Consider the following 26,801-nt stretch of genomic DNA (forward strand, 5'->3'; position numbering starts at 1 on the left):
AGTTAAAACCAGAAAATGCATGAGAGAGACAGAAAAAGAAATCTGACAAGCCATGACTATCATGTTATTGATAACAGTTCAACGATCACTTGTCAGGGATTGATTAACCCCAAAGGTTAATTTAAACAGTATCAGGAGGGTTTGAGTTACAAGGAGAGGCTGGATTGTCTCAAACTTTATTCACTGGAGCATCAGAGGTTAAGGGTGACCATATAAAATGTTTATAAAATCGTGAGGGGCACGATAAGGTGAATAGCAAAACATCTTTCCTTGGCGTGGGGCAAGAGTTCAAAACTAGTGGGCATATTAAGGGGAGAGGAGAAAGAAAGATTTAAAAGGGACATAAGGGGCATCTTTTTCACGGAAGGTGATTCGTATATGGAGTGAACTGCCAGAGGAAGTGTGGAATGCGGGTACAATTTAAAGTAGACATTTGGATAGATTAGATTAGATTACTTACAGTGTGGAAACAGGCCCTTCGGCCCAACAAGTCCACACCGACCCGCCAAAGCGCAACCCACCCATACATTTACCCCTTACCTAACACTACAGGCAATTTAGCATGGCCAATTCACCTGACCTGCACATCTTTGGACTGTGGGAGGAAACCGGAGCACCTGGAGGAAACCCACGCAGACACGGGGAGAACGTGCAAACTCCACACAGCCAGTCGCCTGAGGCGGGAATTGAACCCAGGTCTCTGGCGCTGTGAGGCAGCAGTGCTAACCACTGTGCCACCGTGCCGCCCATGAATAGGATAGGCACTTGAATAGGAAAGCTTTAGAGGAAACAATAACAAATTGCTGGAATAGCTCAGCAGGCTTGGCAGCATCTGTGAAGAGAAATCAGAGGTAATGTTTCAGGTCTGGTGACCCTTCCTCATGACTGGCTTTTGTAAGACGGAGAGGAATATGGATAAAACACATACGTAGGACTAGTTTTGACCAAAAGGTTTCTTTTTGTACTGCATGATTCTATGTAGAATCCTCTAAGTCAGGACAGAGTGTTGCTTGGAGGGGGGCACGTTGGCACAGTGGTTAGCACTGTTGCCTCACAGCGCCAGAGACCCGGGTTCAATTCCCGTCTCAGGCGACTGACTGTGTGGAGTTTGCACGTTCTCCCCGTGTCTGCGTGGGTTTCCTCCGGGTGCTCCGGTTTCCTCCCACAGTCCAAAGATGTGCAGGTCAGGTGAATTGGCCATGCTAAATTGCACGTAGTGTTAGGTATAGGGGTAAATGTAGGGGTATGGGTGGGTTGCGCTTTGGCGGGTCGGTGTGGACTTGTTGGGCCGAAGGGCCTGTTTCCATACTGTAATGTAATCTAATCTAATCAATCTGGGAGGGTACCAAAGAAGCCTTGGTAATTTGTTGCAGTGATTCACGTGGATGGTTCACACTCCAGCCACCGAATGTCGGCATTCAAGAGAATGAAGGCCGAAGATGGTGGCTAGCTTTAAGATCGACCCCACCCAGAATAAAGCAGTGCTAGAGCTGTACTCGTCCAGTGGCAAGAGTATTTTCACTTCATTCAGATTTATGGAGACGGTCAGGCTGGGTCAGCTGAAGGGGTGAATTGATTTGCTTACATTTCAATGTAACATTGAACTGAAGCCTGTATTTGAAATTTTAAAATATGCTCTTTTGTGGTGGGAGAGAGTTGGATCTTGTTTTAAAGCAAATAAAATGATGGTTTTTTAAAAAAACTATCCATATCTATTTCCAAACGCAGAATACATTTCAGGCAGTAACTAGCATTTTAACATTACCGGTCATGGTGAATATGAAATGCAAATATTTTCATGTAGGAAGCAATATATAGTGTGCAGTATTTTAACACTTGTACATTGTTGGATCTACAATCATTTGTTAACCAAAAGGTTAGCATTTGACATTTCACAGTATCATTACCAGCTCAATGTCAATTCTGACAGAGATTTTGCATCTGCAGTATATCAATGATTATCCATTGTAAATCCAGATGCAGTCGCTTGTACTAAGAAGCGCTTGTACATATAAAATGAAGAACAATCTTCTGTTTGTATTCCATATTTACATTAATATAGATCTGAATATTCAAAAACAGGAACAGTGCTTTCTCACTTGTAATGTAGGAAAGATGATCATGCTCAAAGGCTGTGTGTATTTAATTTTACAACATTTCATTTGGAAACAGGCGGAGCCATGACTTGGGATTATAGGACGACTTAATATATCCACCCCCAACTAAGAGACAAAACAAACAAGAGGGAGGGGAGCAAATGGTGACAGTCACACAATCAGACAGGGTTGTCATCCAAATTAACTCTTCCCACATCATCCTACAACATCCCTCTCCTGCCATTCAGCCCATTGTCTTTGTGCTAGCTCTTTGAAAGAGCTGTGAAGTAGTCCCACTAGGTGTCCTTCCACAGCTCTGAAAAGGAGCCCCCTTCCAGTGTTGATGATCGGGAACCAGCTGACCAGAGTTGAAGTCAGTGGGGAGTGGGGGACTGAAAGATAATGGATTAAAAATATTTTAATGTACTGAGTGATTTCAATTATCCTGCCTGAGAAAGGGTGGTGGAGGCAGGTTCAATCCTGATTTCCATGAGCGAACAGGATAAGCACCTGAACAGAAAGAACTTGCAGAACTCTGGGGAAACAGGCAGGGAATGGGACCAGCTGGACTGCTCTTTCAGAAAACCAGAGTCAAAGAATGTGGCACTGGAAAAATCACAGGTCAGGCAGCATCTGAGGAGCAAGAGAGCCGATGTTTCGGGCTTAAGCCCTTCATCAGAAGGTGCCCGAAACATTGGCTCTCCTGCTCCTCAGACGTTGCCTGACCAGCTGCGCTTTCCCAGCGCCACACTTTTAGACGGACTCTCCAGCATCTGCCGTCCTCACTTTCTCCTTTCAGAAAGCCAGCACAGGCTTGATGGCATCCTGCAGTGGTTCTATTAATCCAATTCCTCTTTGAAAGCTACTGTTGAATTTGCCTTTCATATGGTGCATTCTAGATTAAAAAGAACTTGCTGTGTAAAAATGCTTACTCAGAGTCATAGTAATGTGCAGCATGGAAACAGACCGTTCCGTCCAACCCGTCCATGCCGACCAGATATCCCAACCCAATCTAGTCCCACCTGCCAGCACCCGGCCCATATCCCTCCAAACCCTTCCTATTCATATACCCATCCAAAAGCCTCTTAAATGTTGCAATTGTACCAGCCACCACCACTTCCTCTGGCAGCTCATTCCATACACATACCACCCTCTCTGAAAAAGTTGCCCCTTGGGTGTCTTTAATATCTTTCCCCTCTCACCCTAAACCTATGCCCTCTAGTTCTGGACTCCCTGACCCCAAACGCCTTCTTCACTATCCTATCTACCTGCGACTCCACTTTCAAGGAGTTATGAACCTGCACTCAAAGGTCTCTTTGTTCAGCAACACTCCCTAGGAGCTTACCATTAAGTGTATAAGTCCTGCTAAGATTGGCTTTCCCAAAATGCAGCATCTTGCATTTACCTGAATTAAACTCCATCTACCACTTCTCAGCCCATTGGCCCATCTGGTCCAGATCCTGTTGTAATCGGAGGTAACCCTCTTCGCTTTCCACTGCACCTCCAATTTTGGTGTCATCTGCAAACTTACTAACTGTGCCTCTTATGCTCGCATCCAAATCATTTATGTAAATGACAAAAAGTAGAGGACCCAGCACCAGACCTTGTGGTGGTCACAGGCCTCCTGTCTGAAAAACAACCCTCCATCACCACCCTCTGTCTTCTACCTTTGAGCCAGTTCTGTATCCAAATGGCTAGTTCTCCCTGTATTCCATGAGATCTAACCTTGCTAAATCAGTCTCCCATGGGGAACCATGTCAAACGCCTTACTGAAGTCCATACAGATCACATCTAATGCTCTGCCCTCAATCGTCTTTGTACTTCTTCAAAAATAATCAAGTTTAAGAGACATGATTTCCCAAGCACAAAGCCATGTTGACTATCCCTAATCAGTCCTTGCTTTTCCAAATACATGTACATCCTGTCCCTCAGTATTCCCTCCAACAACTTGCCCACCACTGAGGTCAGGCTCACCGGTCTATAGTTCCCTGGCTTGTCTTTACCGCCCTTCTTAAACAGTGATACCATGTTTGCCAACCTCCAGTCTTCCGACATCTCACGTCTGACTATCGATGGTACAAATATCTCAGCAAGAGGCCCAGCAATCACTTCTCTAGCTTCCCACAGAGTTCTTGGGTACACCTGATCAGGTCCTGGGGATTTATCCACCTTTAACCATTTCAATACATCCAGCACTTCCTCCTCTGTAATCTGGACATTTTGCATTTTACACAATTGCCTGATCCAGGTTTTTTTCCCAACTCATCTCAAATTTCTGTCCTATCAGTGCAAATAGTTTCTCCTTCCTTCGTCTATCAAAACTCCATGACTTTACAAACTTTCTAAGTAGACTAAACAACTTCTCCCCACTTGCACAACTCATGTCCCTCATTGCTCGTACTAGGCTGGGAAACTTCTTCAGAATCCTCTCCATTCTATTTAATGATAGCTGGGCTGAGTCTACGCTTTAGAAAAGGAAAGAATATCCTTGAGACAGTGCGGTGATGATGGAGCAGAATGATGGAAGAGATAAGAGATTTGATACAAAAAAGGTTAGATTGGAGAGGCTAGAGATGTTCTTCTTGGAACAAAAGATGAATGAGGGGATATTTGAGAGAGTTGTAGACAGTTTTAGAAAAAGGAAGGCTGGTTTCCTCACCTGATGGTACAAGAGGATTTTCTATGCATTGCCAGATTTAAGTTTTTTTTAAGCAAGAGCATACATGCAAGATAAAGCCTCATTTTTTTGAGCAGGCAGTAAAGACTTGAAACACACTGCCTGCAAACAGTGATGAAGACGGAGGTGAACGTTGATTTTTTAAAAAAGTTAATTGGGTGAATTTTAGAGGAAACTAAATCTCAGTTCCACAAAGATAGAGCAGGAGAATGGGACAAGTGGAACTGCTTGAGATCCATGCAAGAGCCAGCAAGAACTCAATGGGCCCAATGGCCTCTGTGCCATTATGGCAGCATGGCAAGAGCAGGGAATCAATCACATCAACCCAAAGCTGGAAACTAGGAAGCAGCCATTGCCTACTCTGAAAATCCCCAGGATCGGGACAGACTAATCCTGTTGGGAGTACCAATAAAAAAACAAAGAAAGGTTGCACAATGAACTAAATCAGTCAGAGTCTTAGATGTTGATCTGACCCTTTTATCCCCAGATGACATTCCCCTGTCTCAGCATTGCTCTGCTGAAATGTGAAATAAATTGCAAGAATAAGCACTGGGATATTTCAGCCCCAGGCTGTGCTTTCACAAGGAATATTTAATTTCCTCTTCTCTCAAAACGGGACAGAGTTCAGCGAACAATCGCTATTGCATAATACCTCCCCCCCCACTCTTGATGTGCACACTAAGTGGAAAAATAAGCTCATTAAAAATGAGCAAATTAGAAACAGTTGACTCTAATTGCAATCATTTATAGACAGGTACAGTAGTTTAATGTTCCTTTATGTAAACCTTTGGTCTTGCACCATTTAAATCTCTCCTTCCATTCTGTTGCAGACTTAAATGTTCTTGCCAACCCTTTCCCCCCACCCCTCTCCCTGTATTTGCTGTAAGCTGCTCAATCCTTGAACTATCTCCCAGTTCTGATAGAAGCCATTGAATGTAGGGCTAAACCTTTTAAAAATCACAAAAACAAACAGAAAAGCTATCTGACCTGCTGACTATTTTCCAGCATTTTCTGCTTGCATTTCAGTTTTCTAGCATCCAGTATTTTTTGCTTTATTTGGCTGCTCCCCACTTGTGGGTATTAAAAACTTCTATTTATCTATTGACGTTGTGTCAATTGATGCCAACAATGGCAATAGTGGAATGGGTGTGAGGAGTCAGTGTGCTGTGTACTAAGCAGCAATCTGTAACAAGAGTCAGCATTGGATCAGCTGCAAGCATAATGAAAAACAATTAGAGATAACGGATGCCAAGTTTAGAGCATTGTGATGTGGCTAGAGAAATAAAGTAATGCCTTCAGTACAGAGAGAAAAAAAAGCAATTGTCAAAAGGTACATCAAGTCACATTAAATCTTCAGCAAGGAAGCAGATTCTCGTGAGTGGGCCCCATCAGAGGGGCCCTTTGCGAGCTTCATTTCATCTGTGATGTAACTTCTACTTACCTATGTCTCTACTGCATTGTGGGGTAGGTCCACATTTCTTACCACTAAAAGTGAATACATTTCAACAAGTATCCTAATGGATTTAATGCTTCTTGTATTCATGACTCCTGATGTTAGATTTTCTCACAGGTAGAATCAATAGAATGCCTACAGTGTGGAAGCAGGCCATTCAGCCCATTGAGTCCACAACAACCCTCCAAACAGCATCCTACCCAAACCTACCTGTCCACCCCTATCCTTGAAACCCTCCATCTCCCATGGTTAATCCACCTAACCTGCACACCCCTGGAAATAACAAGCAATTTATCAAGGCCATTCCACTTATCCTACACATTCTTTGGACTACAGGAGGAAAGCGGAGCACCCAAAAGGAGACATGGGGGAATGTTCAAATTCCACACAGTCACCCGAGGATGGAATTGAATCCGGGACTCTGGTGCTAACCAGTGAGCCGCCACACTGCCCTGGAAATACTTTCCTTTATCTTGAAGGCCTCAATTAGACCATTCCTCAGTCTTTTCTTTTGCCAGGAAAGGAACTCTAATTTAGAAACATTGCAAATAGGATCACCTGATCACAACTACAACCACCTAATAAAAAGGAGCAGCACTCCGAAAGCTAGTGCTTCCAAATAAACCTGGTGTTATGATTTTTAACTTTGAAAATAGGAGTAGGTCACTCATTCCGTCTAGCCTGCTCTGCCATTCATTATAATCATGGCTGATGATCCAATTCAATAGCCTGTTCCTGCTTTTCCCTCACACCCCCAAAATCTCTTGATCCTTTGCCTCAAGTGCTATATGCAACTCCTTTTTGAAATTATGCAATGTTTGGGCCTTGATTTCTTTCTGTGGATGCGAATTCCATTGGCTCACCACTGTCTGGATGAACACCTTTTTCATCAGTTCTAAACGGTTTATTCATTATCCTGTGACCCCAGCTTATGTGACAATGCTGATCCTTTAGCAAGGTTATGCTGTCCTTGGCTCCCTCCACCCTAAGAGGTTGAAAAAGCAGTGATTCTGAAAAGTCTAGGGTGTGAAGGGTTTTAGAGCCCATTTGATTATAGTTAATAGATACTGCCTCAGACAAAAGGCTTTCAAGTTTAAAACAACACTTGTATAATGAAAGGGGAGTGGCCAGTTCTCCCAGCTCAGCTTTTCTCTGGTTTGGTTTGGTTTGGTTTTTTAGTACTCTGGCTGTTCTTTGAGGCTGCTGATCCAAGAAACAGTGACATGGAAGATGATGTTGAATCTCTCTCATGATCCTGTGTTTGACTTTGCCTTTTTTGCCTAGAGGTGTGTATGGGGATTTTTGTAAGATTTTGGATCATTAAGTTGCAATAATCTGTCATGCTTTTGGATAGGTGACGTTATTCTATATTCTGTTCTCTTCTGTTTGTGTTTCATTCGGCAATCTGGTAACTAGATTCTGTTTTGTTTAAAACTGAGTGGTTTGACCAGCTGCATCCCTCGTGGAATATCCACATTATACCTGTTTAAAACAACTAGCAAAGTTAGGGTCTGGGCTACTTTCTTGAAGTGAGTTGAGGGAGTCTGGCCTGTTCCATAGCACCATGTTCTACATGCATTACTAGAGCTTTGACATCATTTACCTTTGTTATTCTCTCAGAAGCTTTGACATCATTTACCTTTGTTATTCTCTCAGATCAACTATTCTGGAAACCCTCATTCATGACTTCACTATACCCAGACTTTAAGAGGACAGGGATAGAGGTTGGGATGATGAAATAGACTGAAAGCAAATGGGGCACAAATTTCAGTTGATTTTCGTTCCACTGATTTAATATCCCAATGCTTTCCACATTAACCTCACTTCTTTCATCCTCCATAAACCTAAACTGCATCAAAGTCTGTTCATGTATCAAGACTAGTTTCTGGTTATGCAATACCTTCAGGTTACAATTCTCATCCTTGTTTCCAAAACCTCTGCACGCTTTCTCCATCTGTGATCTCGCTGTCAACCCGAATCACCCTTGGAGATGTCCGCACTCCAACACGAGCTGTTTGCACATCCCTAATTTTTATAGTTGGTGGTGACATGCCTGTCAATGGCAGCAAGAGGTACAAACCTTGAGGAATCACTCCATAAACCTCCAACTCTCCTTGAAGGCACCCCTACAGTACACCAATATCATAACGGGAGGGGTATTAACTGGTCATGATATACTGTGGTCCTGATAGAGATGCAAGTCTTCCTTTTGAGTTCATTTTGCAATGTACTTTTTTGCATAAACCTCTGGTCATCTGCCCTAGCATCCCCTTTGTGGCTTTTGTCAAATGTTGTCTGATGCCTCTACAAAGCACCTTGGGAGATTAGAAATCAAGCTTTCAATGCTGTATAAAGAAAAACGCAACTTGTTTCTACTATTGTATCTATAGCAATTAACACAGACGAAGCTTCTGAATTCCCCATGTGGAGGGTGAGCAGCCAGATGGGTCTGCTCAGATTTGGAACTGTAGTTATTCTATTCAACAGCAACTAGTCATCAGTCAATTAATTCAAAACCCAGCCAGTTACATGACAATCCAGTGAAATATATTGTGGATTCAGTAAATGGTTATTGGTGCTGCGATAAGGTGGAATGAGGGTGTGTCTGAGCTAATCAAAATGAACCAAAATGGCAGCAACGTCAACCTCATTTGATTCTTACTCCATTGAGGATCAGTCAGGTTCAAGTGAAGAAAAGTGAATCAGTGGCCTTTAATTCATCTTCTGTGAACAGAATATGAACATTGAAAGATATGCTGATAAAATAAGTATGGTGAGGGGATGCTTGTGTGGAAAACACCAGTCTGCCAGGGCCAAATAGCCTACTTCAGTATACTAAAAGTCATGCACTGTCTGTTTAATTTGCATTTCTTCTGGTGCCTTTCCTCAAATTAATCAGAGTTTAACAACACAGACGTTATTATTGGCTGGGCATTCCAGATCAGCTCAAGAAAATATCTTCATCCCTCTCGCTGCCCTCCATTTCTTTCCTCCATTATTAAAAATATTTGCTTTGTTGCTTCTAAAAGGATTTAAGGCATGATCCTGATTGGCAATGATGACTGCCAGACATCGTACACATTCCCGGTTCACAGACAGAATACAATTAAATATAAATGCACAAATGCAAAAATGCTAAAAATAAAAGCTGAGAGATAGATTCAAATCTGTCACTTTGAACAGGTCCAAAGATTTGGAACATATTCCTGATCGGAAGGCAAATCCTGATCTTTTGACAGTCCTGGAGTAGCAGGAAGGTAACAGTAAAATCAATACACTCCTTGACAGAAAACCAATGACCTTCAGTTGTCTAATTTACTTCTTTTCCAGTTAGTTACTGATCTATTGTGAAATGGTGTCACTGCAACAGGAAATGGTTCAATCTAATTAGGTTTGCATTTATATTGAATTACAAAGTACATACAGCAAGCACATTGGTAGCCAATTGATCAAACGCATCTACGGTGCTATTTGTGCTCCACATGAACATCCTGCTATCCTTATTTGCCTAAACTCATTTGTTTCTATCAGTTGTTCACTGAATGTCCCAGGCATTAGTTATCCAGCACCATTTGCCATCAAGATGACGCTGACAAGCTTTTGTTTTGAACTGCTGCAGTCTATGTAGTGTAAGTCCACTCAGTGGGAGTAGGAAATGTAGGATTCTTCCAGCGAACAGTATTTTTCCCAAGTCAAAGATGGTATGAGACTTTGAAGGATACCTGTTAGTTGTGGCATTTCCATGTGACTGCTGCCCTTCTGTTTCCAGATGGTAAAGATCAGGAAGGTGCTATGAACTCTGTAGACAGCATACACTGCTGCTACCATGCATGGATGTTTATATGGAGCGAGTGTTGAGTGTTGGAATAATGGCTGAGAAACTCCTTCAATGATGCCCTGGGTCTGACAAGACTGGCCTCCAGCAACTATAACCATCTTCCTTTGTGCCAGGCTGACTTCTAGCCAATGGAAAGTCGCCTCCCCACCCCCAGTACCACAGACTTCATTTTCACTAGGGCTCCGTAAAGCCACACTCGGCAAACAAGTTAAGGGCAGTCATTCTCTCCTTACCTCTGGAATTCAGCTTTAATTATCCATATTTGGGTTGAGGCTGGAATAAGATCTGCAGGTAAGTGGCCTTGGCAGAACTCAAGCAATGCATCAGTAAGTAGGTTACTGAAGGGGAAAGAAGTGTCATTTGATAACAGTATCTGTGTCACATTCCACAGTGTACTAGCCAGGATGGACTTCTGCCGTTTTTCACCCAGGACTTGCCCAATTAAGTTTCCACACTTTGCTGGCAGGATGTTGGTGCTGTAGCTCAACTGAAACAGCTTAGTCAGAAACAGATTTTTGGAGCACAAGTATTCAGGGCTCAAGTTGAGGTGATGTTTAGATAGATGACTGTTTTCATTGTCATTTCTTGAGATCACATGGAGGGAATCAAATGGTCTGTCCAGTGGCATCAGTGATGAGTCCACAATGGATCATCTACGTTTGGCTTCTGGACTCCGTTGTTATTAAAAAAATTATTTCAGAACCTCTTCTTCCAGTTAATTGTTTAACTGACCATTACCATTCAGACTGAATGTGCAAGACTGCAGAATTTTCATCTGTTACATTAGCTGTCTGTAGGTCCTTACTTCTACTGTTAAGCTTGTATGTGGTCCCATATTATAACTTCCCTCATACTCCCTCTCCCTCATACTCCCCTATAGTCTTCATTGAATGCAGGTTCCATGGAAGAGTTGATGTGGAGGTGCTGCTGTTGGACCAGTGTGGACAAAGTCAGAAGTCACAACACCAGGTTACTGTCCAACACATTTATTTGAAATTGCTGCTCTAAAAGCTTGTGATTTCAAATAAACCTGTTGGACTATAACCTGGTTTACATAAATCATAGAATCCCTACAGTGAGAAAACAGGCCATTTGGCCCAACAAGTCCACACCGACTCTAAGAGTAACCCACCCAGACCCACACCTTCTACCCCCGACTAATGCATCTAACCTACACATCCCCAGACACTATGGGCAATTTAGCATAGCCAGTTCACCTAACTTGCACATCTTTGGACTGTGGGAGGAAACTGGAGCACCCTGCAGAAACCCACGCAGACATGGGGAGAATGTGCAAATCCCACACAGACAGTTGCCGGAGGCTGGTTGTCATGTGACTTCTGACAACGTAAGAGTGATGGGACTTCTCAGGCCATGAGGTTACAGAATGTGGCTGATAACAGTTGTACTGCTGATAGCGCACAGGACTTCACGGATACTGCAACTTGGGGGATCGATTTTTTTCTGCATCTAATGTGGTGCTAGTATACATGACACATTGATCATACCTTCCAATGTTAAGTCAGGATTAGGCTTCTACAAAGGACTGAGCATTAACCACTCCCAACTTATCATTGACAGATGCAGTAGAAGGCAGAATCAAACAAGTTTGCCCACCTTTCTAATGACCAATCAGGTTTCCAGTGTGGTTGATTTGTCCTTCAGGGCTTGACCAGTTTGGTCAGTTTTGGTGCTACCACCCTTGGTGAGGGACATTAAAATCTCCCACAGAGTACACTGCATCCTTGCTACCTTCATCATCAGGAGTATGTAAGTAGTAACCATGAGGAAGCTTCCTTGCCCATGTTTGCCCTGATGCCATGAGACTCCATGGGATCTGAAATCAAAGTTTTGGACAGCACTTCCTCCACAGTACCACTACATTTATTAGGTCTATCCTACAGTTGAACAGGACAAACCCAAGAATAGTATTGTTTGGGACACTGACAGAAAGACCATGATTCAGTGAAGGTGGCCTCAATTTTTGAGCAGGTCAAGAGACACTGAATGGGAGAGCTGGGAGCCCTGAATCTGTAGGTTTGCTAAAGTACGGCCAAAATAATCAACCTATTTTCTAAAACGAAAAGCGGTGGGTGGTTGAGAGATAAATATTCAGCCCAGGACACAGAGAAGGCGTCCCCTGCTCCTCGTCAAAATGACGGCATGGAATGTATTCCTTCCATCTGACAGGGCAACCTTCAGCACCAACTCACCGATGGATATCCATGATAGGATTTGTTAGTGAGTGCTTTCGCAAACTGTATTCTACATATCAGAAGCTTGGGTAGCTCAGGTGATTAAGTGTTAGGAGTATGCTGCCAGTTAACACCAGGAATGAAGATTTGATTCTTATTCTAAGACTGACTTGGGACTTGCCTGTTGTCCTGCCCTTGAGAGTGGAAAGCAATAGCAAGTCACCCCTGACAGAAACAAAGAAAACAGCTTAGGATGAAGGATCAGCAAACAACCAAGGACATGCCTTCAGGAAGAGCACACCTGATATTCAGTGTGTGTAAATCCCTGAAGATGATCCCACATGTCAGCATTCGAAAGGGAAGACACAGAACATTTATCAACAGGAACACTGAACAAAGGTGGAAGATTCCAGTCAAAGATTATGCCTAACTGACCTACAATCATCTCCGATTGATTACCTCTGGGGTACTTGATTGAAAATGTTTTGTTTAGAAATTAATCAAAAAAAGGTGTTGAATTTAGTCCAAGTTTTTTTAAAATTGGAAGTCAGTTAAAACCATAGGTCTCTGAAGTGGACCTTGCCGAAGTGCTAGGTAGTCACAATCTCAATCAAGGAATGGTTCTATCAACTTTCTACATGCAAAATAATCCTCAACGATTGATTAATGGAACCATTTTCAAGTGGCTGAGTTAAGCATTGAAGAATTACAACTAACAAAAAACACTGACAAAACAAAAATCAAATTTACCACTCCCAACTAACATTTCCTTCAGGAAAGTGCTTTTCATACAAAACAAAAAACTTTGCAAATTAACATATCCTATCAGATTCACTTGAAAAATATGCCAAGTAGCCAAGAGATGTATTGGAGACAGTGCTGCAGGGTGTTAGAGAGTCAATAGAGAGAGCTATAAACTCATACTGGATGTAACATGGGGAATTTTCCCCTTGAGATCATGTCTGAATGGGTGATCAGAGTCAGATGTACAGCAAGGAAACAGACACTTCGGTCCAACTCATCCATGCCGACTAGATATCCCAACCCAATCTAGTCCCACCTGCCTACACCCGGCCCATATCCCTCTAAACCCTTCCCTATTCATATGCCCATCCAAGTGCCTTCTAAATGTTGCAATTGTACTAGCCTCCACCACTTCCTCTGACAGCCCATTCAACACACACACACCACCCGAGAGAGAAAAGTTTGCTCCTTAGGTCTCTTTTATATCTTTCCCCTCTCACCCTAAATCTATGCTCTCGAGTTCTGGACTCCCTCACCCCAGGGAAAAGACTTTGTTTATTTACCCTATCCATGCCCCTCATGATTTTATAAATCTCTGTAAGGTTACCCCTCAGCCTTGGACGCTCCAGGGAAAACAGCCCCTGCCTGTTCAACCTCTCCCTATATCACAAACCCTCCAACCTTGGCAACATCCTTGCCAATCTTTTCTGAACCCTTTTGAATTTCACAGCATCCTTCCAATAGGAAGGAGACCAGAATTGCACGCAATATTCCAAAAGTGGCCTAACCAATATCCTGTACAGACGCAACATGACCTCCCAACTCCTGCACTCAATATCTGATCAATAAAGGAAAGCATACCAAACGCCTTCTTCACTATCATATCCACCTACAACTCTACTTTCAAGGAGCTATGTACCTGCACTCCAAGGGTCTCTTTGTTCAGCAACATTCCTAGGACTGTACCATTAAGTGTGTAAGTCCTACTAAGATTTGCTTTCCCAAAATGCAACTCCTTGCATTTATCTGAATTAAACTCTATCTGCCACTTCTCAGCCTATTGGCCCATCTGGTCACGATCCTGTTGTAATCCGGAGTAACTGTCTTCTCTGTCCACTACACCTCCAATTTTGGTGTCATCTGCAAACTTACCAACTATACCTCTTATGCTCATATCCAAATAGTTTATATAACTGAAAAGTAGAGGACCCAGCACCAATCCTTGTGGCACTCCACTGGTCACAGGGCTCCAGTCTGAAAAACAACCCTCCACCATCACCCTCTGCCTTCCACCTTTGAGCCAGTTCTGTATCCAACTGGCTAGTTCTCTGTATTCCATGAGATCTAACTTTGCTAACCAGTCTCCCATGGGGAACATTGTTGAACACTTTACTGATGTCCATAAAAATCACGTCTACCGCTCTGCCCTCATCAATCCTCTTTGTTACTTCTTCAAAACACAATCAATTTTGAGAGACATGATTTCCCATGCATAGAGTCACAGCGACTATCCCTAATCAGTCCTTGCCTTTCCAAATACATGTACATCCTGTTCCTCAGGATTCCTTCCAACGTGCCCACCACAGACATCAAGCTCACTGGTCTATAGTTCACTGGCTTGTCCTTACTACCTTTCTTAAATAGTGGCAGCACGTTAGCCAACCTCCAGTCTTCTGGCACCTCACCTGTGACCAATGATACAAATATCTCAGCAAGAGGCCCAGCAATCACTTCCCTAGCTTCCCACAGTGTTTTAGGGTATACCTGATCAGGTCCTGGGGATTTCATAAATAAAAAGCAAAGAGCTGCAGATGCTGCAAGTCAAACACAAACAGAAATTGCTGGAGTAACTCAGCAGGTCTGGCAGCCTCTGGCTAGAAAGCAGAGTGGAGTCCTGTGACCTTTTTGATAACACTTCAATGCCATACCTTTAAATTTTGGTGATACACTTGACATGTTCACTTGATTGTGATGTTCTCTTTTTACATCAAATCTGTCCCCTCAGAGGAAATAACTTAGTTAGGGTGGAATGTCTATAACATGATACAAAAACAAGCAGGCAGGCTGGTTGATTAGCCTTCTTTGGTAGAAGCTGATCCATCACTAGATCAGTATGTTCTTATTAAGAGTCTGCTTTTTAAAAAGCCACAAACGAAGCCCTTGATAACAATATATCATGAACTTTGCAGAATCTGATGAAATAGTTATTCTTCACAATTTGCCTTATCAGCCCTTCAAACTGCTCTACCATCCAACAAGATCATAACCTCTACCCCACCTTTTACCAATATCCTCATTTATTATCCCCATCCTTTACTTTATGTTGAATCTAAAAATATACCAATCCATGTCTTGAACAAGGCTCACTGCTTACTCTCAGTGAGCATCCACAGTGCTCTTGGGGTAGAATTCCAAAAATTCACAACTTTAAATTTAAAAAGACCCTCTAGTTTAAAAAGACCTTCTAGTTTCAGTCTTTCAATATTCAGCCCTTTATCCAGAGACTATACTGCTCAGTTTTAGAGTCTCCAGCCAGGGAAAGCAGCCTCTAAGAATTTTGTATGTTTCAGTCACATCAGCTCTTATTCATCTCAACATTTCAAAGTGTGGACCCAAACTACAAAACCGCTATGATGGACAACCTTCACATTCTACATTAAGTCCACCCTCTGCTCTGCTGTACAGAGAACATCTTTCCTGAGGGGAGGCAATGGCTTAGTAGTATTGTCACTATCCCTTAATCCAGAAATCCAGCTAATACTCTAGATCATCACTTTGGAAGTATAACAGGAATGCAGAGTACTTGGCTAAAACACTTGGCAGTGTAGATGCACAGAGATCTGTGTTGTGGTGCATAAATCCCTCAAAGTTGCCACCCAGGTTGATAAGGTTGTTAAGAAGGCACATGGTATGTTGGTATGGCGTTTGTTGGTAGGGGGATTGAGTTGGCTTTCAGAGCCACGAGGTCATGCTTCGGCTGTTCAAGACACTGGTAAGGCCGCACCTGGAGTACTGAGTGCTGCTCTGGTCACCGCATTATGGGAAGGATGTGGAAGCTTTAAAAATGGTGCAGAGAAGATTTACTAGGATGTTACCTGGTATGGAAGGAAGGTCTTACAAGGAACGGCTGAGGGAACTGAGGCTGTTTTCATTGGAGAGAAGGTTGAGAGGTGACTTAGTCGAGACATACAAGCTAATCGGAGGATTAGGTAGGATGGGCAGTGAGAACTCTTTTCCTCAGATGGTGAAGGCTAACACAAGGGGACATAGCTTTAAATTGAGGGGTGAGAGATTTCGGACAGATATTAGGGGTAGTTTCTTTATTCAAAGAGTAGGAGGGGCATGGAACTGCCTGCCTGCAACAGTAGTAGGCTCGCCAATGTTAAAGGGATTTAAACAGGCATTGGACATACATATGGATAATAATGGAACAGTGTAGGTTAGGTGGGCATCAGATTAACTTCACAGGTTGGTGCAACGTCAAGGGTTGAAGGGCCTATACTGTGCTGTAATGTTCCATGTTCTATCTCAGTTCAAATCCCACCACAGCAGTTGGTGGAATTTGAATTCAATAAAGAATCTCGACTTAAGGGCCTATTGATGTCCATGGAACCATTGTTGATTTTTGGAAAAATTCAGCTGGTTCACTGAAGTCCTTTCAGAAAGGAAACTGCCACCCTTACCTTGTCTGGCCTACAGCAATGTGGCTCGCTCTTAAACTGCTCTCTGGCCAGTGAATGTGGCTATCTCTGGCAAGGTCACCAATGAAAAAAGGTAAGTAGATTAATTTTGATTGAGTGATAGTGTTATATCCAACAGAACACATTTTTTGTGGAGGTGGGTTGAACAAGGACAGGGAGTGACTTCCAAATGTGAGAATTCAAATTCAGCAGTTATTTGAATTCAGTGTAGACCTCAAAAAGTTCCCATTTTCATGAGGGTGGGCCTCATACTGTGGGTGTTGCAAATCTTCAGAGAAGTGATGAATTCTTGTGAAGTATAGATAGGCCAGGTTACTTAAATAGACTGCCCTTAAAAAAAAATACTTGTCAATGTATGCCAGTTGAAAAAAAAGTGTTCTTGCAATTTCAATGGGTGTTTGTTGACATAGCATTTAGAACGATCATTTTTTTCATTATTAATACTCAACTGTTTTCCACAACTTGCCATTATCAGAATGGATGGGCTGTAAATTGACCTTTGCTTATCTTCAAGCCTGTTAATCAATGTAGGAAATGAATAGGAATGTTCGCTTTACTAAGGAATTAGTTCACTAATATGAGACACTCAAGATTGAGACATTTTTTAAAAAGCGTATTTAGAAGAGGGAATAACAATTCATACAAGACAAGAGGGCGCTGTTTGGACCATGGCTGATATGGAGTCAGAGCAAGAATGGTTGGTTAACTAATTAAACTCAGGCCAGGCAGATAGATTCTGCTTGGTCAGGGCATTGCTATGGGGAACGTAGCTGGGTTTGGCTTCCTCCATAACCTTGTTCTCATTGAAAAAGGTCCCTCCCAAGTGACAAAAGATAGATCACATCGTAGAAGGAAATATTTTCCCTAGTCAATATTTATTCAAAGAATGAAATCAGCTGATCGATATAAAGCTCAGTTAGACCAGATATTTGTTTAATTGGCTTTTTGGAAATGGAAGATTAAAAAAAAAAGTTTGAAATCTGGAACAACTGGTCAGAAACAAGGGTCTGATTGAGTGCCAGCAACACAGAAGCCAGGTTCATGAGACGGACAGTTTGGAGATAAAACATTTCCCAACCTGGGAAGCAATTTCTCATTAAGACTCTCCTGAGAAATGACAGGATTACTCCTCCAGATTCACCACGTAGGATCTGAGAGACACTTTAGGTAAGATACACAACAGAAGTTCAGGCATAGTTCAGAGGAGTATCAATTCACTGACACTAGGGAGCCTTGCAAAGTTTGTCAGGTGTCTGGGTATCAGGAGACGCTACAATAATATAATTGTACTCCAGGCAATCAACCGGGTTATGGCTTTGCTGACTTGACAGATGAATAAAATTTTACACTAAAGTTAAATCAAGATGTGCAGGTCTTGCTCAGAAAGATGGACTGTCCTGGAGACCATAACATCAGGTTGCTCAGAATCCGGTCAGCAATATGCAAGCAACATAGTCAGAGCAGCGTCTCAGCTGTATTAATACCAACTCTAAGCGTTTCAAAAACAAGGCATGCACTGAGCTCCAGGGCTGGCCACTTGAGACACTGCAACAAGGTTAACAGCATGGCCCTAATAGTTGCTAATTGAACATTGGGAGCCACTCCAGCATTCTAATTGACCTTGTCAAGTACAAACATCTTATGTATTCAAGCAGAAGTTAAAATAGAAGAGGATGCAAAGAATTATGTTGTAAAGTAGGCTTTTAAACAATGGGTAGAGGCAGGTTTCATACACAGTAATCAGCCTCTCTGGCTCAGAGATAGTAATCAACTCCTAGCCCATTCTCCGCACATGCAGAGTTTAAGTCAGCTCCTCTCTCTGCATTTTTAGTTTCCAGTACCTGCAATTCAGCATTGCAAAAGCAAAACAATGATCATGCACAACAGGTTAGACAGGAATAGAAACACAAAAACGTTGATGCTGCCATTTAACCTTGTAACTCAGACACACAACCTCAATTTTTCACCCATCTCCTCCCCCCACCCCACACACACACAGTCACAGAGTCACACTTGCCTTGCATCAAAACACTGCACTTGGCACTTGCTCATAATTACAGTTTTCAATGTTGAAGAGTATAGTACTTCAGGAGCATAGGATATACAGGATATGGATAAATAACAATTTCTCATACTGCCTTATAATGTATTATCACCATTTAAGTCTCCAGTACATATTTATATCTGATTCATACAGTTAGGTCTTCAAACATCATTCCAAAATCTAGAAAACTCCAAAATACTAAAACAACTTGATCCCAAACGCTCCTGTCTAAAGAGGCTACAGTCCAAGGGATCTTTATTCTAGATTTGTTCAATTGACAGAATTCAAATAGTCCAGCTGTGACAGACAGATTGCAAGTCCAGGTTTTTGGATTAGTCATCAGTATTCATCACATGTTCACTCTGCTACTGTCATCCCTATCTTTAATCTATACTTGCTGATACATGACACAGGAAATATTTTTTTTCCCCACTTCACTCTTTCAGAAGGCATGTTAGAATTCTCTTCAACTTCCAGTGCCACTAAAGAATCTCAACTTCTTCACAGACATAACCTGATTGGGGGAATCATTCTAATCCACTGTACTTTTCATAGCTCCAGTGCCATGTCCAGAACTGAATGCAAAGTTCCAACACTAACAAGAGACATCAAGCATGCAATGAGTTGAAACATTCACTTATTTTGATTGCATGTTCAACCTAATGATTATAAGAAATAGGGAAGAATTTCTTGGCTCTTTTCAAAATGGTGCCACTGGATATTTTCTATCAGCCATCAAGGACCTTAGTTTAACATCTCATCTGGATGACAGCACCTTCAACTGCTCCCTCAGTACTCTACTGAATCAATAGCCTGGATTTAATTTGTGCTCATGTGCTGGAGTTGGATCTGGATCATCAGTCTTTAACATAAAGGCTTGAGTGTTACTCAGCCAAGCAAAGTTAATATTTGACTATCAATACTTTGGTCATCAATGTGATTCTGATTACAATTTAATATTGCATGTAACATGCTGGACAAATATAATTGTCTAAAGTCTTAGACTTTAGGAGCAAGCTAATTGATTTTTCCAGGTTTGTTTGTATTGCAGTTAATGCATTAGCAAGGAAATAAAAACTGTCTTTACACTTAACCATTTGCAACTTCCATCCATTTTGGTTAGGACCTAAAATTATTGAGAGAGGGGTAACTGGTGTAGTGACAGCTTTGCCCCACCCAGGCCCTTACCATCAAGGTGCTGAATCGTTGTCAATATTCATAAACTCTTACCCTTGTAGCCAGGCCATCCTTACAGTGCAGACTAATCCCACATTCATCTGTTATTTCTGACAAGTCTTCATCTTCAAACTCCTCCAAGCTTATGTCATGGGTTAACCTGCAATGACAATGGATAAGGAGTCAACACAAGACCAAAACGAGAGGATGCATCGTGCGGAAGATCTATCTTTCACAGTGGTGAGATTCTACCAACCTTTCATATTCATATTTGTGTTCAAGTACGAATTTTGGCTTGGGGAACTACATGATTATTTCAGAACTTAAAAGATTCTTGTTTTGAATCCCACTCTATAGATTAAGAACAAAATCTAGGCTAATGCTTCAGGAATTGCACCATCTGCATATTCAGGTGGACACAAGACATCCTGTGGTTTGTTTTATCCCTAAAATTAGTTGTACAAAATAGATTTGGCCTTTGCAGTATTACTGTTTGTGGGATCTTGCTGTGTGAAAATTGGTTGCAACAATTTATGGATTCTAACAGTGGCTTCAAAAGCACCCTAATAGAAACAGACAGTGGAACAAGAACAAACCATTTAGCCCAGCAATTGCTCTCAAGCTCTTTAGACTTTAAGATTGTAACATATGTTGTATAAATGCAAGTTATTTTCCTCTTTGCTTAGTAAGTTCATCAAGTTAGTGTACATTTCATGTATATTTTGGATCTGTTCTCAGCAGTTTTACCCTGTTGTAATGCAGATAATGAGGAATTAGAGTATGCAGGAATAATATTCAACTTCTGAGGGGGAGAAGAGCAGAGTGGGGCCAGTTGGCTAGATCTTCAGAGGAAGAGTAGAGCATGATGGACTGAGTGGTCTCCTTCGCTGTCTTAAAACTCCATAAATGTCTAACTTTTTCCATGAGTTTTCTCCAAGGACATCAGAAAGCTCTATCTGGGTCCATGGGGTCAAGAATCTCCGACAATCATTAAATAGCTACAGTGAATCTTAACCGTCCGCTCTCAGAGAGACATGCTCCACCAACCCCCTTTCCCCAAAACCCTGTAAATATATCCACTTTGTGCCAAATCTACACACACAGGCAGTGTTTCAGATTCCTAACCAATCACAGCATTAAAATACAAATTTTGCTTACTTCTCAATTATTCTACCAATGGAAATGATTTCTGTGCACCTCCACTGTCTCAACCCCTCGTGATTTTGGAAACATTTACAAGAAATCTCCACTCAACCTCCTTTACTCTAATATGCTGTATCTGCTTAAAACAAATTCTCATGAAGTATCAATGATCTGATGCAGTATCTGACTATTTTGCCAAAAATAGTGATTGGGGACATTGTAACATTTGTGGTTTTGCCTATTTTGAAAAAAAACAAATCGATAACCAGAAGGCACAGATTTGAATTGATTGGTAAGAGAGCTGGAGGCCATTTCAGGAAACACATTTTATGACAAATTAGACAGATAGATATAATGAAATTGTTGAGAAGAACACTTTCAAACCAAAGAACACCACCTGACAGCAACTTAAGGGCCCAATTTTCTGGGGAATGGCAATCTCAGATTTCCAGTCTGGAGGGGAGGGGTTGGTGTCAGATACCCATGGCAGGATGTGCAAAGATTTTAAAGCATGTATAGTCAGAGAGCGTGCGAGAGAGAGAGAGAGAGAGAGAGAGACAGCGTGCGAGAGAGAGACAGCGTGAGAGCAGGTAGAGGGGTAAAGATGGTTTCTGTCAAATATTTACTCAGACTAGTAAATACATAATTTACCTCTAACATTTCCTGAGTAACTATTTTTTTACTTAAAGTTGATCAGAACTTTCCAAATTTGGATTTAAATAAGGACTTTCAAAAGGGTTCTAAACGTGAAGGAATTGTCCAGTGGAACATTTAATTTCCTGAGTGTGATGACAATGGTTTTCACAGGTATATTTTGTGGGGGCTATTCTCAGGATCAAAATTCCTATTAATAGGTTGGGTTCAGAATTATCGGACTCAAAAGTCAGTGAGTGTTGGTGCTCTTTTTCAGGCATTTCATTTGGTTGATTTAATCAGGGTTTGCCGCATGTTAATGGTGCTTCCAGGCATGCCAAGTTTCCTGGGAGTGGGAGAAATAATTTTGGACTCTTACAGAAAAAGTGAACAAGGCAAAGCTGTTGGAAGTGTAATGGGGAGGCGGATGGTGATTGGAGCAGTAGCTCAATATTTAAACGTCATTGGAATCTTTGAAAATGGTTAAAATTCAATGGCAAATGAAGCAGCGTGAATTCAAGGCAACAAAAATATGAAGAAATATTGAATCACGATCCAAAGCAGAACAAAACCAGAAAGAAAGAATAGCTCTGGCAGAGTAAAACAAAGGGTAAGGAAGGCCCGAGCAGAAGAAAGGGAGAAAGAACATTTGAACTTGGAGGTTGGAATTGAAAACTCAGTGACTGAAAACGGCAAAGGTAGAGGTGAAAGGTAGGAGTAGTGCTGAGGACAGTGATGGAGAGCAATCCCCTTAAAGCCAAATGCCTGGTGGGGACCAGTTTTAACATGTCCAAGCGTTGCCCAAGTTTGACAAGAAGGAGATGCTAGTCTTATTTTGTTTGAGAAAGTAGCTAAACAAATGAAATGACCAGTGACCATGTGGTGTTGTTGATCCAAATGAAGTTGGTAGGTGGAGCTAAGTGAAGTATTTGCATCACGATCAGGGGAGGTATCTCATGGAAAAAGTCTTTTTTATTTTAAAAGTGCATATGAGCTAGTACTAGAGGCCAAGAGACACATTTTAGGAATTTGAGGAGGAAATGACCTGGTCAAATATACATATAGTGTGAATGAATTAAAGTAATTCAAGTTGTATTATTGGTGGGTTAATAGAAAGGACTTTTGCCAGTAGTGCAGGAGGTACCAGCAGGTGGTCATTTGGGAGTAAGGAACACTCATGGCAAAATATGAGAAGCATTTTGTTTTTGGACTGTAGAGAAATTAGTTGAATTTTGTTAGACATGTTGTACATGCCAAGTAATAGGAAAACCTCAGGCAGTGATAAAATCAGCACCCTTATACCCATTCCTGCAATTGAAAAACAATTGACTAGATAGGACACCTATCTGAAACAAAAAGGGAAATCTGTATTTGTTGACCATATTAGATGTGTCCACTACATTTCCAGAGACCATTCCCTTACACAATTTCACAGCTAAAAAAGGATTGTAGAAGAGTTATTGAAAGTCTTTTTGAAAAAAAACTAGAAAACGGACTACCCTGGATAGACAAATCAGATTAAGGGTCAAACTTTACAAAGTTATTCAAGGAAGTTATGAATAGCTTAGGTATAAAGTAATTCAAATCAGCTGCAATCCATCCAGAATTGAAAAAAATTATAACAGTGGCATCAAACTTTAAAGACCGCGTTGCAGGCGTAGTCATGACTACGGAGAGGATTGGGATAAAGGAATTTCATTTGTACTTAGGGATGCACCTAATGAATCAACTAAATTGAGTCCTTTTGAATTAGTGTTTGGGCATGAGGTCCATTGAAATTAAGAAAAAAATTGGTAAGTCAGAATTCAGAGACTACATATTTGGACGTGTTAAATTTTCAGGATATATTAAATTGAGCAGGTGAGTTGGCTAGACAGCATTTAAATGTAGCACCACATATGATGAAGCAGGAAGCAGACAAAATCAAAACTCCACAATTTTGATAGTAGACAGAGTATTAGTAATAGTCCCAGTGGTAGGTGAACCTTTAAGGGCATGGTTTAGTGAACCTTATCAAACTGATAGGCATTGAAATCCGAGTGTATCATATGAATATGCTCAAACAATATTTTGACAGGGAAGAAAAGCCACAAGGAGAATTTGTTACTGGTTACAGAGGGAAGAACCAAGTTCAGAGGATTCGGAATTGGATATTCCTCAAATTAATTCAGACAATGAGGAAGCTCTCAAAAATTGGGATAACTTGAGTTACCTTCGAGAGGAAAATCAAAATAAACCAAAAAACGTTATTACAATCACATGGGGAAATGTGGGAATAAACTGGATAATACTAATCTAATTACACATGGTTAGAGAAAGAGAATGCTATTCCAATTAGGCAACAACCTTATAGTCTTAACCGTCTAAAGTTGCCACAAGTTCAAAAAAAGATTGAACCTGTGCACAAAGACAACATAATTGAAGTTGCAGTGAATACAGCTCACCAACAGTAATTGCGTCAAAACCAGATGGAATCCAATGATTGACTTTGTGATAATCCACACACAATGCAATTACAAAGTCTGATTAATATCCTACTCCATGTTTGGAAGACTGCATAGAGAAGGTAAGACAAGCAACTTAGATTTTTAAGTTGGACTTATTCAAAGGATACTGGCAAGCACTTTTACCTGAAAAGAACAAAGGAAATGTTGGCTTTTATGTCACCAAATGGACATATCAGTTTAAAATCATGCCAGTTGATATGAAGAATACTTCCGCCGCATTTGAAAGACTAACCAATAAAGGTCATTTTGGGATTATCAATTGTGTGGTATGCATAAACGATCTGGTGATTTTCAGTCAGTCAGTCATTCATGGAAGGAACATTTAGAGCTTCCAACAGAATTATTCGATCGACTTCGAGAGGCAGGCTTAGTGATAATCCTCGCTAAGAGTGAGTCTGCAAAAGTGCAAGCTATGTTTCTAGGCCATATCATTGGACATGGGCAGATGGCTCCACAGGACGTCCAACCAACCAAAAACAAACACAAGCACAAGCGTTATTGGGCAGCTTCCCCAGAGAGAAAAAGAGGGAAGTACTACTATTCCTGGCTCGAGTATGTTTTAAATCAATAACTTGTACCAAATTTTAGCAGTGCGGTTGCTGACTGACTGAAGTGCAGAAGGTGTCAGTGGAAGGAAGAGTGTTACAATGCATGTGAAAGCTTGAAACAAGCTGGGTTCGTCACATCCAAAGCACTTAAAAGTAACTATCAATGCTAGTGATGTTGGTTTTGCTGCTGTACTCTTACAAGTCAACAAGATAGAAATACATATTTGGGTATTTTTCCAAAACAATGATTATTCTCAGAAATATTCCATAATTGAGCAAGGCACCTTGAGTTTGGTGTTGGTGTTGCAACATTTCAACATTTTTACTCTAGTGATGGAGAGGGATAAGTATGCACTGCAGGGCAAGAATTATAGCTGGGGGCAGGGAAATTATGATGCGGTGAGGCATGACTTAGGATGCGTGGCTTGGAAAAGTAGGCTTCAAGGCAAGGGCATAATTGATATGTGGAGCTTGTTCAAGGAGCAACTATTGAGTGTCCTTGATAAGTATGTACCTGTCAGGCAGGGAGGAAAGGGTCGTGTGAGGGAGCTGTGGTTTAATAAGGATTTGGAATCCCTTGTTAAATGGAAGAGGGCGGCCTATGTAAAGATGAGGCGTGAAGGTTCAATTGGGGCGATTGAGAGTTATAAAGTAGCCAGGAAGGACCTGAAGAGAGAGCTACGAGCAGCAAGGAGGGGATATGAGAGGTCCTTAGTTGGTAGGATTAGGGAAAACCCTAAGGCTTTCTATAGGTATGTCAGGAATAAAAGAATGACAAGGGTAGGAATAGGTCCAGTCAAGGATAGTAGTGGGAAGTTGCGTGTGGAGGCTGAAGAGATTGGGGAGACACTGAATGAATACTTTTCGTCAGTATTCACTCAGGAACAGGACATTGTTGCCGATGTGAATACTGAGTCACAATTAAGTAGAATGAATGGCTTTGAGGTATGTAGGGAAGAGGTGTTGGAAATTCTGGAAAGGGTGAAAATAGATAAGTTACCTGGGCCTGATGGCATTTATCCTAGGATTCTCTGGGAAGCAAGGGAGGAGATTGCAGAGCCATTGGCCTTGATTTTTATGTCCTCGTTGTCTACAGGAGTAGTGCCAGAAGACTGGAGGCTAGCAAATGTGGTTCCCTTGTTCAAGAAGGGGAGTAGGGATAACCCTAGTAACTATAGGCCAGTGAGTCTCACTTCTGTTGTGGGCAAAGTCTTAGAGAGAATTGTAAGGGATAGGATTTATGAACATCTGGATAGGAATAATGTGATCAAGGATAGTCAGCATGGTTTTGTGAAGGGCAGGTCATGCCTCACAAACCTGATTGAATTCTTTGAGAAGGTGGACAAGGGGAAAGCGGTAGATGTGGTATATATGGATTTTAGTAAGGCATTTGATAAGGTTCCCTATGGTAGGCTACTTCAAAAAATACGGAGGTATGGCATTGAGGGTGAGTTGGAGGTTTGGATTAGGAATTGGCTGGCTGGAAGAAGACAGAGGGTAGTAGTTGATGGTAAAGGTTCATCTTGGAGTGCCATTACTAGCGGTGTTCCGCAAAGATCTGTTTTGGGACCATTGCTGTTTGTCATTTTTATAAATGACCTGGAGGAGGGGCTAGAAGGTTGGGTGAGCAAGTTTGCGGGTGATACAAAAGTCGGAGGAGTTGTTGCCAGTGAGGAAGGATGTGGCAGGTTACAGCAGGATATAGATAAGCTGCAGAGCTGGGCAGAAAGGTGGCAAATGGAGTTCAATGTAGCTAAGTTTGAGGTGATTCACTTTGGTAAGAGTAACAAAGAGACGGGGTACTGGGCTAATGGTCAGATACTTGGCAGTGTGGATGAGCAGAGGGATCTTGGTGTCCATGTACACAGATCTTTGAAAGTTGCCACCCAGGTAAATAGTGCGGTGAAGAAGGCATATGGCGTACTGGCTTTTATTGGTAGAGGAATTGAGTTCCGGAGTCCTGAGGTCGTGTTGCAGTTGTAAAAGACTCTGGTGCGGCCGCACCTGGAGTATTGTGTGCAGTTTTGGTCGCCATACTATAGGAAG

The 26,801-nt window shown here is 41.7% G+C and overlaps 1 protein-coding gene across 3 annotated transcripts in view; it reads right to left on the minus strand.

Annotated features, from left to right (window-relative positions):
• mapk8ip1b (mitogen-activated protein kinase 8 interacting protein 1b) overlaps positions 1-26,801 on the minus strand; it is a 153,976-nt gene that overhangs the window by 63,017 nt on the left and 64,158 nt on the right. For all 3 annotated transcript variants that reach the window (XM_043705588.2, XM_043705587.2, XM_043705586.2), the window contains exon 2: positions 19,979-20,084. In XM_043705588.2, coding sequence (XP_043561523.2) covers positions 19,979-20,084 — 106 coding nt within the window. The remainder of the gene's footprint in view (positions 1-19,978; positions 20,085-26,801) is intronic.

The sequence above is a fragment of the Chiloscyllium plagiosum genome, unplaced genomic scaffold (assembly GCF_037043375.1).
Source record: "Chiloscyllium plagiosum isolate Xiang-an unplaced genomic scaffold, Cpla_swu_hap1 HiC_scaffold_18, whole genome shotgun sequence".
NCBI classification, from domain to species: Eukaryota; Metazoa; Chordata; class Chondrichthyes; order Orectolobiformes; family Hemiscylliidae; genus Chiloscyllium; species Chiloscyllium plagiosum.